General features: G+C 41.9%; 1 protein-coding gene across 4 annotated transcripts in view; it reads left to right on the forward strand.

The window, feature by feature from the left end:
* LOC128694359 (transmembrane protein 62) overlaps positions 1–10175 on the forward strand; it is a 374754-nt gene extending 364579 nt beyond the window's left edge. For all 4 annotated transcript variants that reach the window (XM_070093499.1, XM_070093497.1, XM_070093500.1 and 1 more), the window contains one exon: positions 7832–10175. In XM_070093499.1, coding sequence (XP_069949600.1) covers positions 7832–7934 — 103 coding nt within the window. In that variant the 3' untranslated portion in view covers positions 7935–10175. The remainder of the gene's footprint in view (positions 1–7831) is intronic.
* Positions 10176–12031: the final 1856 nt, after the last annotated feature.

Consider the following 12031-nt stretch of genomic DNA (forward strand, 5'->3'; position numbering starts at 1 on the left):
AGTTTGGAAGGGGAATCCCCTTCCAGCAACACCTCAGGTACCAATTGCTTTTCTGGGGTTGCTTGTCTTCTCTGTTTCCTAATGCCACTAGGACCACCTTGAGAGTCACTGGAGTCCTGTCTTGCAAAATAACTATGGAGAGAGCTCTGTTTCTGGCATCTCTTTAACACTTCCCTAAAATGGCCCAAGACTTTGTCACTGTACATGTTGCCAATATGGCTTGCAACAACCTTGTTAGGATGATGTTTCTCCATAAAGCTTTCCATCTTACCCCACATAGTAAAAATCTCTAATTTCTGAAGAAGGCACCTTCTTCCATCTCTCTTCCTCCTCTGCAGCAAGATTCTAAGCTGCGATGTGTTGCTCTTCCTGCTGAAGCTCTTGCAGCTCCTCAGTTGTGAGCTCTTCGTTGTGGTCTTCCACCAATTCTTCCACATCCTCCAAACTCACATCCAACCCCATGGAACTCCCCAGTGCCACAATTGATTTTACAACAGACATAGGCTCATCAGGATCAGTCCCAAACCCTTCAAAATCCCTCTTGTCGACACAATCTGGCCACAATTTTCTCCAGGCAGAGTTCAAAGTCCTGGTAGTCACTCCCTCCCAAGCCATACCTGTAAGGGTTATGCAATGGAAGATGCTGAAGTGTTCTCTCCAAAATTCCCTTAGGGTCAAGTGAGTGTCTGTGGTCACAGTCAAGCACCTGTGAAACATTGCTTTTGTGTAGAGTTTTTTAAAGTTTGGAATGACCTGCTGGTCTATGGGCTGGAGGACAGGAGTGGTATTCGGGGGCAAGAACTTTACTGTGATGAACCCAAACTCCTCGAAAATTAGGTCATCCAGGTTTGGAGGATGAGCAGGTGCATTGTCCATTACTAGCAGGCACTTGAGATCCAATTTCTTTTCCAGGAGATACTCCTTCACACTAGGGCCAAACACTTCATTGAACCACTCGACGAAAATTTCCCTCATGACTCATGCCTTACTATTAGATTTCCAAAACACTCACAATTTACTCTTCATAACATTGTTTTTCCTGAACACACTGGGATTTTCTGAATGGTACACTAGTAATGGCTTCACTTCGAAATCCCCACTAGCATTAGCACAGAACATTAGCATCAGCCTGTCTTTCATAGGCTTGTGTCCTGGCATTGCCTTTTCCTCTTGTGTAATGAAGGTCCTCTTTGGCATTTTCTTCCAGAAGAGGCCTGTTTCGTCACAATTGAACACTTGTTCAGGTTTCAGTCCTTCAGCCTCTATGTACTCCTGGAATTCATGCACATATTTTTCAGCCGCCTTGTGGTCCGAACTGGCAGCCTCACCATGCCTTACCACACTGTGTATGCCAGTACGGTTCTTAAATCTCTCAAACCAGCCTTTGCTGGCCTTAAATTTACTCACATCATCACTATTTGCAGGCAATTTCTTTACCAAACCTTCATGCAACTGCATAGCCTTTTCACAAATAATCGAAGTCATAAGAGTATCTCCTGCTAATTGTTTCTCATTTATCCACACCAATAATAACTTCTCAGCCTCTTCGAGTACTGGTGATTTCATTTTTGTCAGCATAGTTACTCCCTTTGCAACAACAGCATCCTTGATTTCCTTTTTCTTGGCCACTATGGAACATAAGGTTGTGTAGGGTTTCTTATACATCCTGGACAGTTCGGCCACACTTGTGCCACTTTCATATTGTTCAATGATGGTTTTCTTAAATTCAATCGTATTTCTCACCTTCTTTACCACAGGCTTGGCACTAGGAGCTTTCTTTGGAGCCATGGTAGCTTATTTAGTACTTGCAAGCACTAAAATAAATGGAATATTATGAAATATTTCGCTGGAGCACGTGAGGGGACCTTCGCTCACTGGTAAACAATGCCAGACTGGCTGCTTCCACGGCTCATGCCGTGGGTACGAGTCCGGGATGAATTACGATTCGCGAGTCAACTTATGAAAAGCGAGTCCATGTTTATACGAAAATAACCCTATGATTGGTGAAATTTAAGATTGCCGGGAACTACGAAAAGCGAGGGACCACTGTATTTTTGTATGGTTTTTATGGTTATATTCTCATTTTTTTGGTCTCATTTGATAGAATGAAAGATATATTACAGAAATAGATATGATTTTGATTGCTTTCATGACGAAAATACCTTGAAATTGCGCTCACAGTAGCAAAAATGTTCTATTCTTTAGCGAAGCTCAAGAGTAAACAGATGACGTCACCGTCCAATGCCTGTCTGCCTGTCTGTGTGAAATTGGCCAAATTGCCAATTTCTGACCACTTATTGGATAGTTGAAATAAGTGAATGGGCGGTTTCTTGTTCTCGTTGACAGACTAGAAGTAAATAAGTTTATTCAGGTATACACAATTACAGTTACATAATTATCTTACATAGCAGTGTATGTATAGAAAACCTAGGATAACCCAAAAAAGTCAGTGACTTATTTCCAGTACCTGGCTTGGGCTTGTCATATATGATTTTTGGTAAATATTTTTTTTTCTCAGTTGTTTGTTGGGCTATCTCATTGAAACTTGGGCAATGTATGATGGAAAGATGCTTCTTAACGTACAACAAAAATAAAAAAGACGGACGATAAATAAGGGAGTTATCTTCTCAGCCATTAGCCGCCTCTTTGCAGTATATTTTCGTATGGTTTTTATGGTTGTATTCTCATTTTTTGGACTCATTTGATAGAATGGAAGATATATTACAGAAATAGACATGATTTTGATTTTCATGACGAAAAGTACCTTGAAATTGAGCTCAAAGTAGCAGAAATGTTCGATTTTGCCGATGTTCAATGAACTTTGTGTAGGTCAAGTTGGTTAATTTTATTAAGTGTATTCTAACCTAACCACTCTGTAATCTGGCAAACTTAGTAATCCAGCACACTACAGGTAACTCCAGGTAAACTCCAGGTAAACAGGCCCCAATGATGCTGAATTTGTGATGGAGGACCTGCATTTACGCTTCGGCAATTTTGCTGACTTTGACTCCCATTTTACGCCAATTACATTATTCCAGTTGACCATATTCTTAGCTATTTCACTAGCATTACTTTTATTCTATCTATTGAGCACAAGAAATCACCAAGTCAACTGTTTCAACTACAAAATAAAGTGATCGGAAATTGGTAATTTGGCCAATTTAATGCAAAGATCAAAATATTCCAATTTCAAAGTAGGGTCCAGAATAAACAATGCAGACATTCCTGGCACTAAACTAACATTTTCTCTGTTCATTAGTTATGTTTTCAGGCTTTGCAAATGAATTTCATTTTGATTTTTTATTTAGATAATGAATTTTTATTCAAACAAAAAATAGAAGATTTACTGTTATGCAATATTGTAATAATTATATAAATAGTATCACCACATTTGTGAATGTATATTAGACCCACCAGTTGGCATGTATTAGACGTATGACGTCATTTGTTTACTCTTGAGCATCGGCAAAAATTTAACATTTCCGCTAATTTGAGCTCAGTTTTAAGCCATTTTCAGTACTAAAACCAATCAAAATCATCTCTATTTTTGTAATACACGTATATCTTCCATTCTGTCAAATGAGACCAAGAAATTGCAAATACAACTATAAAAAACATGAAAATTACGGTCTCATTTTTTTTCTCTCATTATGCACTGTGTGCTGCAGGATTTGTTTTATGTGGTGCACACATACCATGTAGAAGTATTCTTTCATATCTAGGCCCAGATTTACTGCTCACAGCTTATCAGAGTGAGCTGAGCTCATGGCGGAGATCTACGGTTTGGATCCTCAACATGAAGCCGTAGATCTACGGCACGGATCCTGAAAGGGGTAAAGTGCAGGCATTGTACTTAACATTTACGGAACTCAAGTCCACTATATAAAAATAACCTGAATCCCTTCACTAAATATTACTCTGCTCACACTCCAACATGTTTATATTTTTCTTTCAACGCACCGGCCGTATCCCACTGAGGCGGGGTGGCCCAAAAGGAAAAATGAAAGTTTCTCCTTTTAAATTTAGTAATATGTACAGGAGAAGGGGTTACTAGCCCCTTGCTCCCGGCATTTTAGTCGCCTCTTACAACACGCATCGCTTACGGAGGAAGAATTCTGTTCCACTTCCCCATGGAGGTAAGAGGAAATAAACAAGAACAAGAACTAGAAAGAAAATACTGTAGAAGAAAACCCAGATGGGTGTGTATATATATATGTTTGTACATGTATGTGTAGTGTGACCTAAGTGTAAGTAGAAGTAGCAAGACGTACCTGAAATCTTGCATGTTTATGAGACAAAAAAGGACACCAGCAATTCTACCATCATGTAAAACAATTACAGGCTTCTGTTTTACACTCACTTGGCAGGACAGTAGTACCTCCCTGGGTAGTTGCTGTGTACCAACCTACTACCACAGAATGGTAGTACCTCCCTGGGTGGTTGCTGTCTGCCAACCTACTACCACAGGACGGTAGTACCTCCCTGGGTGGTTGCTGTCTACCAACCTACTACCACAGGATGGTAGTACCTCCCTGGGTGGTTGCTGTCTGCCAACCTACTACCACAGGACGGTAGTACCTCCCTGGGTGGTTGCTGTCTTCCAACCTACTACCACAGGGCGGTAGTACCTCCCTAGGTGGTTGCTGTCTACCAACCTACTACCACAGGACGGTAGTACCTCCCTGGGTGGTTGCTGTCCACCAACCTACTACCACAGGACGGTAGTGCCTCCCTGGGTGGTTGCTGTCTACCAACCTACTACCACAGGATGGTAGTACCTCCCTGGGTGGTTGCTGTCTACCAACCTACTACCACAGGACGGTAGTACCTCCCTGGGTGGTTGCTGTGTACCAACCTACTACCACAGGACGGTAGTACCTCCCTGGGTGGTTGCTGTCTGCCAACCTACTACCACAGGACGGTAGTACCTCCCTGGGTGGTTGCTGTCTACCAACCTACTACCACAGGATGGTAGTACCTCCCTGGGTGGTTGCTGTCTGCCAACCTACTACCACAGGACAGTAGTACCTCCCTGGGTGGTTGCTGTCTACCAACCTACTACCACAGGATGGTAGTACCTCCCTGGGTGGTTGCTGTCTACCAACCTACTACCACAGGGTGGTAGTACCTCCCTAGGTGGTTGCTGTCTACCAACCTACTACCACAGGACAGTAGTACCTCCCTGGGTGGTTGCTGTCCACCAACCTACTACCACAGGACGGTAGTGCCTCCCTAGGTGGTTGCTGTCTACCAACCTACTACCACAGGATGGTAGTACCTCCCTGGGTGGTTGCTGTCTACCAACCTACTACCACAGGACGGTAGTACCTCCCTGGGTGGTTGCTGTCCACCAACCTACTACCACAGGACGGTAGTACCTCCCTGGGTGGTTGCTGTCTGCCAACCTACTACCACAGGATGGTAGTACCTCCCTGGGTGGTTGCTGTCTACCAACCTACTACCACAGGACAGTAGTACCTCCCTGGGTGGTTGCTGTCTACCAACCTACTACCACAGGACGGTAGTACCTCCCTGGGTGGTTGCTGTCTACCAACCTACTACCACAGGATGGTAGTACCTCCCTGGGTGGTTGCTGTCTACCAACCTACTACCACAGGACAGTAGTACCTCCCTGGGTGGTTGCTGTCTACCAACCTACTACCACAGGACGGTAGTACCTCCCTGGGTGGTTGCTGTCTACCAACCTACTACCACAGGACGGTAGTACCTCCCTGGGTGGTTGCTGTCTACCAACCTACTACCACAGGATGGTAGTACCTCCCTGGGTGGTTGCTGTCTACCAACCTACTACCACAGGACGGTAGTACCTCCCTGGGTGGTTGCTGTCTACCAACCTACTACCACAGGATGGTAGTACCTCCCTGGGTGGTTGCTGTCTACCAACCTACTACCACAGGACGGTAGTACCTCCCTGGGTGGTTGTTGTCTACCAACCTACTACCACAGGATGGTAGTACCTCCCTGGGTGGTTGCTGTCTACCAACCTACTACCACAGGACGGTAGTACCTCCCTGGGTGGTTGCTGTCTACCAACCTACTACCACAGGACGGTAGTGCCTCCCTGGGTGGTTGCTGTCTACCAACCTACTACCACAGGATGGTAGTACCTCCCTGGGTGGTTGCTGTCTACCAACCTACTACCACAGGACGGTAGTACCTCCCTGGGTGATTGTTGTCTACCAACCTACTACCACAGGATGGTAGTACCTCCCTGGGTGGTTGCTGTCTACCAACCTACTACCACAGGACGGTAGTACCTCCCTGGGTGGTTGCTGTCTACCAACCTACTACCACAGGACGGTAGTACCTCCCTGGGTGGTTGCTGTCTACCAACCTACTACCACAGGACGGTAGTACCTCCCTGGGTGGTTGCTGTCTACCAACCTACTACCACAGGACAGTAGTACCTCCCTGGGTGGTTGCTGTCTACCTACCTACTACCACAGGACGATAGTACCTCCCTGGGTGGTTGCTGTCTACCTACCTACTACCACAGGACGGTAGTACCTCCCTGGGTGGTTGTTGTCTACCAACCTACTACCACAGGATGGTAGTACCTCCCTGGGTGGTTGCTGTCTACCAACCTACTACCACAGGTGGGTAGTACCTCCCTGGGTGGTTGTTGTCTACCAACCTACTACCACAGGATGGTAGTACCTCCCTGGGTGGTTGCTGTCTACCAACCTACTACCACAGGACGGTAGTACCTCCCTGGGTGGTTGCTGTCTACCAACCTACTACCACAGGACGGTAGTACCTCCCTGGGTGGTTGCTGTCTACCAACCTACTACCACAGGACGGTAGTACCTCCCTGGGTGGTTGCTGTCTACCAACCTACTACCACAGGATGGTAGTACCTCCCTGGGTGGTTGCTGTCTACCAACCTACTACCACAGGACGGTAGTACCTCCCTGGGTGGTTGCTGTCTACCAACCTACTACCACAGGACGGTAGTACCTCCCTGGGTGGTTGCTGTCTACCAACCTACTACCACAGGACGGTAGTACCTCCCTGGGTGGTTGCTGTCTACCAACCTACTACCACAGGACGGTAGTACCTCCCTGGGTGGTTGCTGTCTACCAACCTACTACCACAGGACAGTAGTACCTCCCTGGGTGGTTGCTGTCTACCTACCTAATACCACAGGATGGTAGTACCTCCCTGGGTGGTTGCTGTCTACCTACCTACTACCACAGGACAGTAGTACCTCCCTGGGTGGTTGCTGTCTACCTACCTACTACCACAGGACGGTAGTACCTCCCTGGGTGGTTGTTGTCTACCTACCTACTACCACAGGACGGTAGTACCACCCTGGGTGGTTGCTGTCTACCTACCTACTACCACAGGACGGTAGTACCTCCCTGGGTGGTTGCTGTCTACCTACCTACTACCACAGGACGGTAGTACCTCCCTGGGTGGTTGCTGTCTACCTACCTACTACCACAGGACGGTAGTACCTCCCTGGGTGGTTGCTGTCTACCAACCTACTACCTAATAATATTTTATTATGTTAAAATATATTATAAAGTAAGCTCACTTTTTATGAAGCAGTATTATATGAGGACAGAGTGAAGTGTTTTGTCATTCCTTACTGATCATGGTAAAGTATATAAATCTTTCTTTTCTCTTTTCTTCAGTTCTGTAATTATTATCATGTCGGAAGCTACTATTACTGTTAGTGTGCTATTATGTGCTCATTTATCTTAGTAATTTAATGTTTTGGAAACATGTGGTTCCTAAATTAAACAGACTTGGTGATTAACTATAGTTTTTGGTACATATGATAACATTTCTTTATTTCATTTTATAGAGGAGCTGCAGAAATTTGGGTTCCACACTACCAGACCTGGAAGGATGAAGAAGTCACCAAAAATTATGAAAGTCATGAGAATATCGCTCAAAGTGATCTCTGACTTGGCTTGCATTCATTCCACTTTATCTCTTAATCACTGTGATTTATTTATATTTAAGGAATGATATAACCACACATTTTATTATTATTATTATATGTTTTTATTATTAGATGTTCAAATTGCCCCAAATTTACATTTAATTTTGGAGAGTAGATACTCTTGCTGTTTCAGTTACCCAACATTGCTCTGAAAGTTGTGGGATTTAGCATATTGGTGTTGTGGAGTATGAAAGCATACTCACTCCTTTTCTCCATTAGTCATAAATATTATAGAGCAGTCATACTCAAGCTTATATACTTCTTGTTATAAGGTAAAAAGTTAAGGCAAAACTCTACACATACTGTACTTTGGAGAGTTGTAGTAGGAAAGATGAGAAGAATTAGCAAGTTAGTAGCAAAGCAAATAAAATCACACAAAACTTTTTATCAAATAAAATTAATTTCACATCTTGAACATCTTCGCTGCACTAATGCAAAAGAGGATATTTATAGTGCCTGACTATTAATATTAGATCAGGTGCACTCTTGATAAGCTTGTCTGTCATATTCCTCCATTTTAGTCTTGGGTATAGAAACAAAAAGGAGCACAAAACTATAAATGCATCATGAAATTGTATAAACACTAATTATAATGAAATAATATTCCTTATGGTAATTAAGGAAATGCCGTTGAATAATTTTCCTATTCCATATTACATGTAATCTGTTAACTTTCATGACAATTATTGAATAAATTTGAATTTTGTTATAGCTTCCACACTAACTGGAGCAAATTTCTTGTATAAAGACAAAAATAGAAAGGTATTAGTCTACCTCAGGAAATTGAAATAACTATAAATACTATAATGTGAATGTAATATAAAAACAAAAGAGGAAGAGGAAAAAAGGGGTGCTATACTTTATGCTTTGGTTTAAGAAAGTTTTACTGTGAAACATTTTCATTGGAAGGCAAAGTGCATTTGATGAAAGAAAAAAAAAAGTCTGCAAATGATGTTATCAAGTAGAAGAACCTTCCTTCTTGAGAATCCTCTTTCCTTTTCCTTTTTGTAGTGCTTCCAAAGGTAACAATATTACTCAGTTCACTGTTTGATCTCACACAGTATTCAATGGGTCCTCCATAGTTTTTTCTTCCATTTTTAAACGTTATTAAATAATGACTGTAATAAAAGAAAAGCACCAGCAAACTACAGTATTGTTAGTATGGCAAAGAAGACAAACCACCCATGAATGTTTAAAATGGGAAACTTTCAAGGCAATATTTTGAAGTTCCATAAATGCACAGCAGGTGAGGAGAGTTGTTGCAATGTCACAGCAGGTGAGGAGAGTTGTTGCAATGTCACAGCAGGTGAGGAGAGTTGTCGCAATGTCACAGCAGGTGAGGAGAGTTGTTGCAATGTAAGATGTGACAGACATTGTTAGATCAAGTGTTAGTCCTTATTTAATAAGAATGAGTCACATAGGAGTTGATGGGATACAGAAAGCACCTTTGATATTATCTGTCTATATTACTGCTGTTTTTAACATTCCCTCCTTGTCCTATCTTTATCCTTAATTGTTAGCTTAGTGTTAATTGATATCTTGATATAAGGTGGTGCTAACTTTTTTTGCAATAGTTTTATCTTCAGGTTTACTTTGGATGTTCTATTTTATTTTTTATCAGCCATTTCCTATCAAAGCAGGGTGACCCAAAGAAGGAAACACATTCACCACTAAGTGATAGTGTGTTTCTATAGCTGCCGTGCCAGAAGTGTGCATATATTACATTTCCAATGGCCCTTTAAACTGCAGTAATCCCACCATCCTTCAGAGTGCCAGCACAGAGTAACAAGTATTTTTTGGGGTGAATCATTGTGATATCACATAAGAATTCAAGAACACAAGTGTATTTTATGAAGTTAACACTAGCAAATGTGCATACCTCATGCCATGGAATGAAACTAGGTTGGTAATTGAAGAGAAAATACAAGATGCCCAACATCAACTGTAGTACAGTAATCATACGAGCACAGAATGTCAGTGAATAAAATCTGGATACTTTCAGCATTGCAACTCTCTTCAATTGCATGGCTCAATACCTGATTTAAAGACATCACACACTGACCTCATTGGTTACCACCAAACCTTCCAACATCTCTCCTTACCCACTGTGATGGGGGTTTATAAGTCTGTGTTGAATCTTCCTCGTTGCAACATAATAGAGCTTGCACATGTGCAAAACATTATCAAATAAAGATACATATTAGTATCTTTCTTTTATCCCACATTTCTATTAATTATGCATAGGAAGATTGTAAAATAAGTCATCATTTTAATCAGAAAAACACATTAATGTACAGTGTGTAAAAGTAAAGAAAACTGAAGGGTTTTCAAGATTTAATGTCAGTATTGTGTAGAAAACCTTAATAAAAGGTACTACACCAGACCACACTAGCACCACACTATGGTCTAGTGCATGAAAGAATGGATACCCTCTCAGGAATCTTTGGACTTTCAGTTAGTGCCAGTAATTTAATTGGATTTTGACAGTATAGTAAACTTAGTATTTATATTCTAGATTAACTAATGAAGACTGATGATGTAATGCTCTTCTAAACAGGGCCTAGACTACAGTTAAGTGAAATGACATGGTTAAAAGATGATAGGATTGTATCAGAGCAAGCATTATATTATTATAATTTTATTAATCTGACCTTTATTCACTGGTGTTTATTGATAGAAAAATTGTATAATACTCTTTTGTTTACTTGTATAAATTCCACAGATCCTTATCTTCAAAGATGTCAACATTTTGTGTCAAAATGTTTACACTTGGCCTACTTACAGTTGTAAGTAGATACATATGTCATCATTCTGTAAGTGCCTCTTCCTGTACCTGCACCCCAAGGCAAAAACCTGCATTACATAGAACTAATAGCTACTTAGAGCTGTAAGTACCATAGCCAAGTGCAAAAAGTTTGGCACGAAAATGAAAGTAAATTATATTTAAAATCAGAATGAGTTGATAAATTTTATACTGAAACCTAAGTACAGAAGGTTTCAGTTTGTCAAAAAAATATTTTCACCCTTGAGTTGTGTTTGATGTAGCTTTGTTACTGAATACTGTATTCCTAATTTTTCTTTGTCAAGTCATTGGCAAACTTACCTGGTTTTTGCATCATATATTAAGGAGTGTCTTTGTTGGAGTTGCATTCTGTGTGTAAGCAGTTAGGTTTTGTGTGCTGAAGCCGGATAAATGACCCATATAGGCATAGTGTTTTTTGTGAATATTATAGCTATTACTAATTTGGAAGTTTGTTGAAACTGGATAAATATGATTTAGAGTTTAGTACAGCAAGTAGTTTAGTAAAGCAGTTCAATAAAGTAGCTTAGTATATCAAGTAGCTTAGTACAACAAATAGTTTAGTACAGAAAGCAGTCTAGTAGGAGCAAGTAGATTTTCCTTGATTCACTTGTAGCAAGTGTCCCTGATTCACTTGCAGTGAGTGTCCTTGATTCACTTGTAGTGAGTGTCCTTGATTCACTTGTAGTGAGTGTCCTTGATTCACTTGTAGTGAGTGTCCCTGATTCATTTGCAGTGAGTGTCCTTGATTCACTTGTAGTGAGTGTCCTTGATTCACTTGTAGTGAGTGTCCTTGATTCACTTGTAGCAAGTGTCCTTGATTCACTTGTAGTGAGTGTCCTTGATTCACTTGTAGTGAGTGTCCTTGATTCACTTGTAGTGAGTGTCCTTGATTCACTTGTAGTGAGTGTCCTTGATTCACTTGTAGTGAGTATCCTTGATTCACTTGTATCGAGTGTCCTTGATTCACTTGTAGCGAGTGTCCTTGATTCACTTGTTTATTTATTTGGAGAGAGTTCCGGGGGTCAACGCCCCCGCGGCCCGGTCTGTGACCAGGCCTCCTTAGGTCAGTGTCCCAGGATGCGACCCACACCAGTCGACTAACACCCAGGTACCCATTTTACTGATGGGGAACATAGACAACAGGTGGAAGGAAACACGTCCAATGTTTCTACTCTGGCTGGGAATCGAACCCAGGCCCTCACCGTGTGAAGCGAGAGCGTTAACCACCAGGCCACTCACTTGTAGTGAGTATCCTT

The sequence above is a fragment of the Cherax quadricarinatus genome, chromosome 43, assembly GCF_038502225.1.
Source record: "Cherax quadricarinatus isolate ZL_2023a chromosome 43, ASM3850222v1, whole genome shotgun sequence".
Lineage (NCBI taxonomy): Eukaryota > Metazoa > Arthropoda > Malacostraca > Decapoda > Parastacidae > Cherax > Cherax quadricarinatus.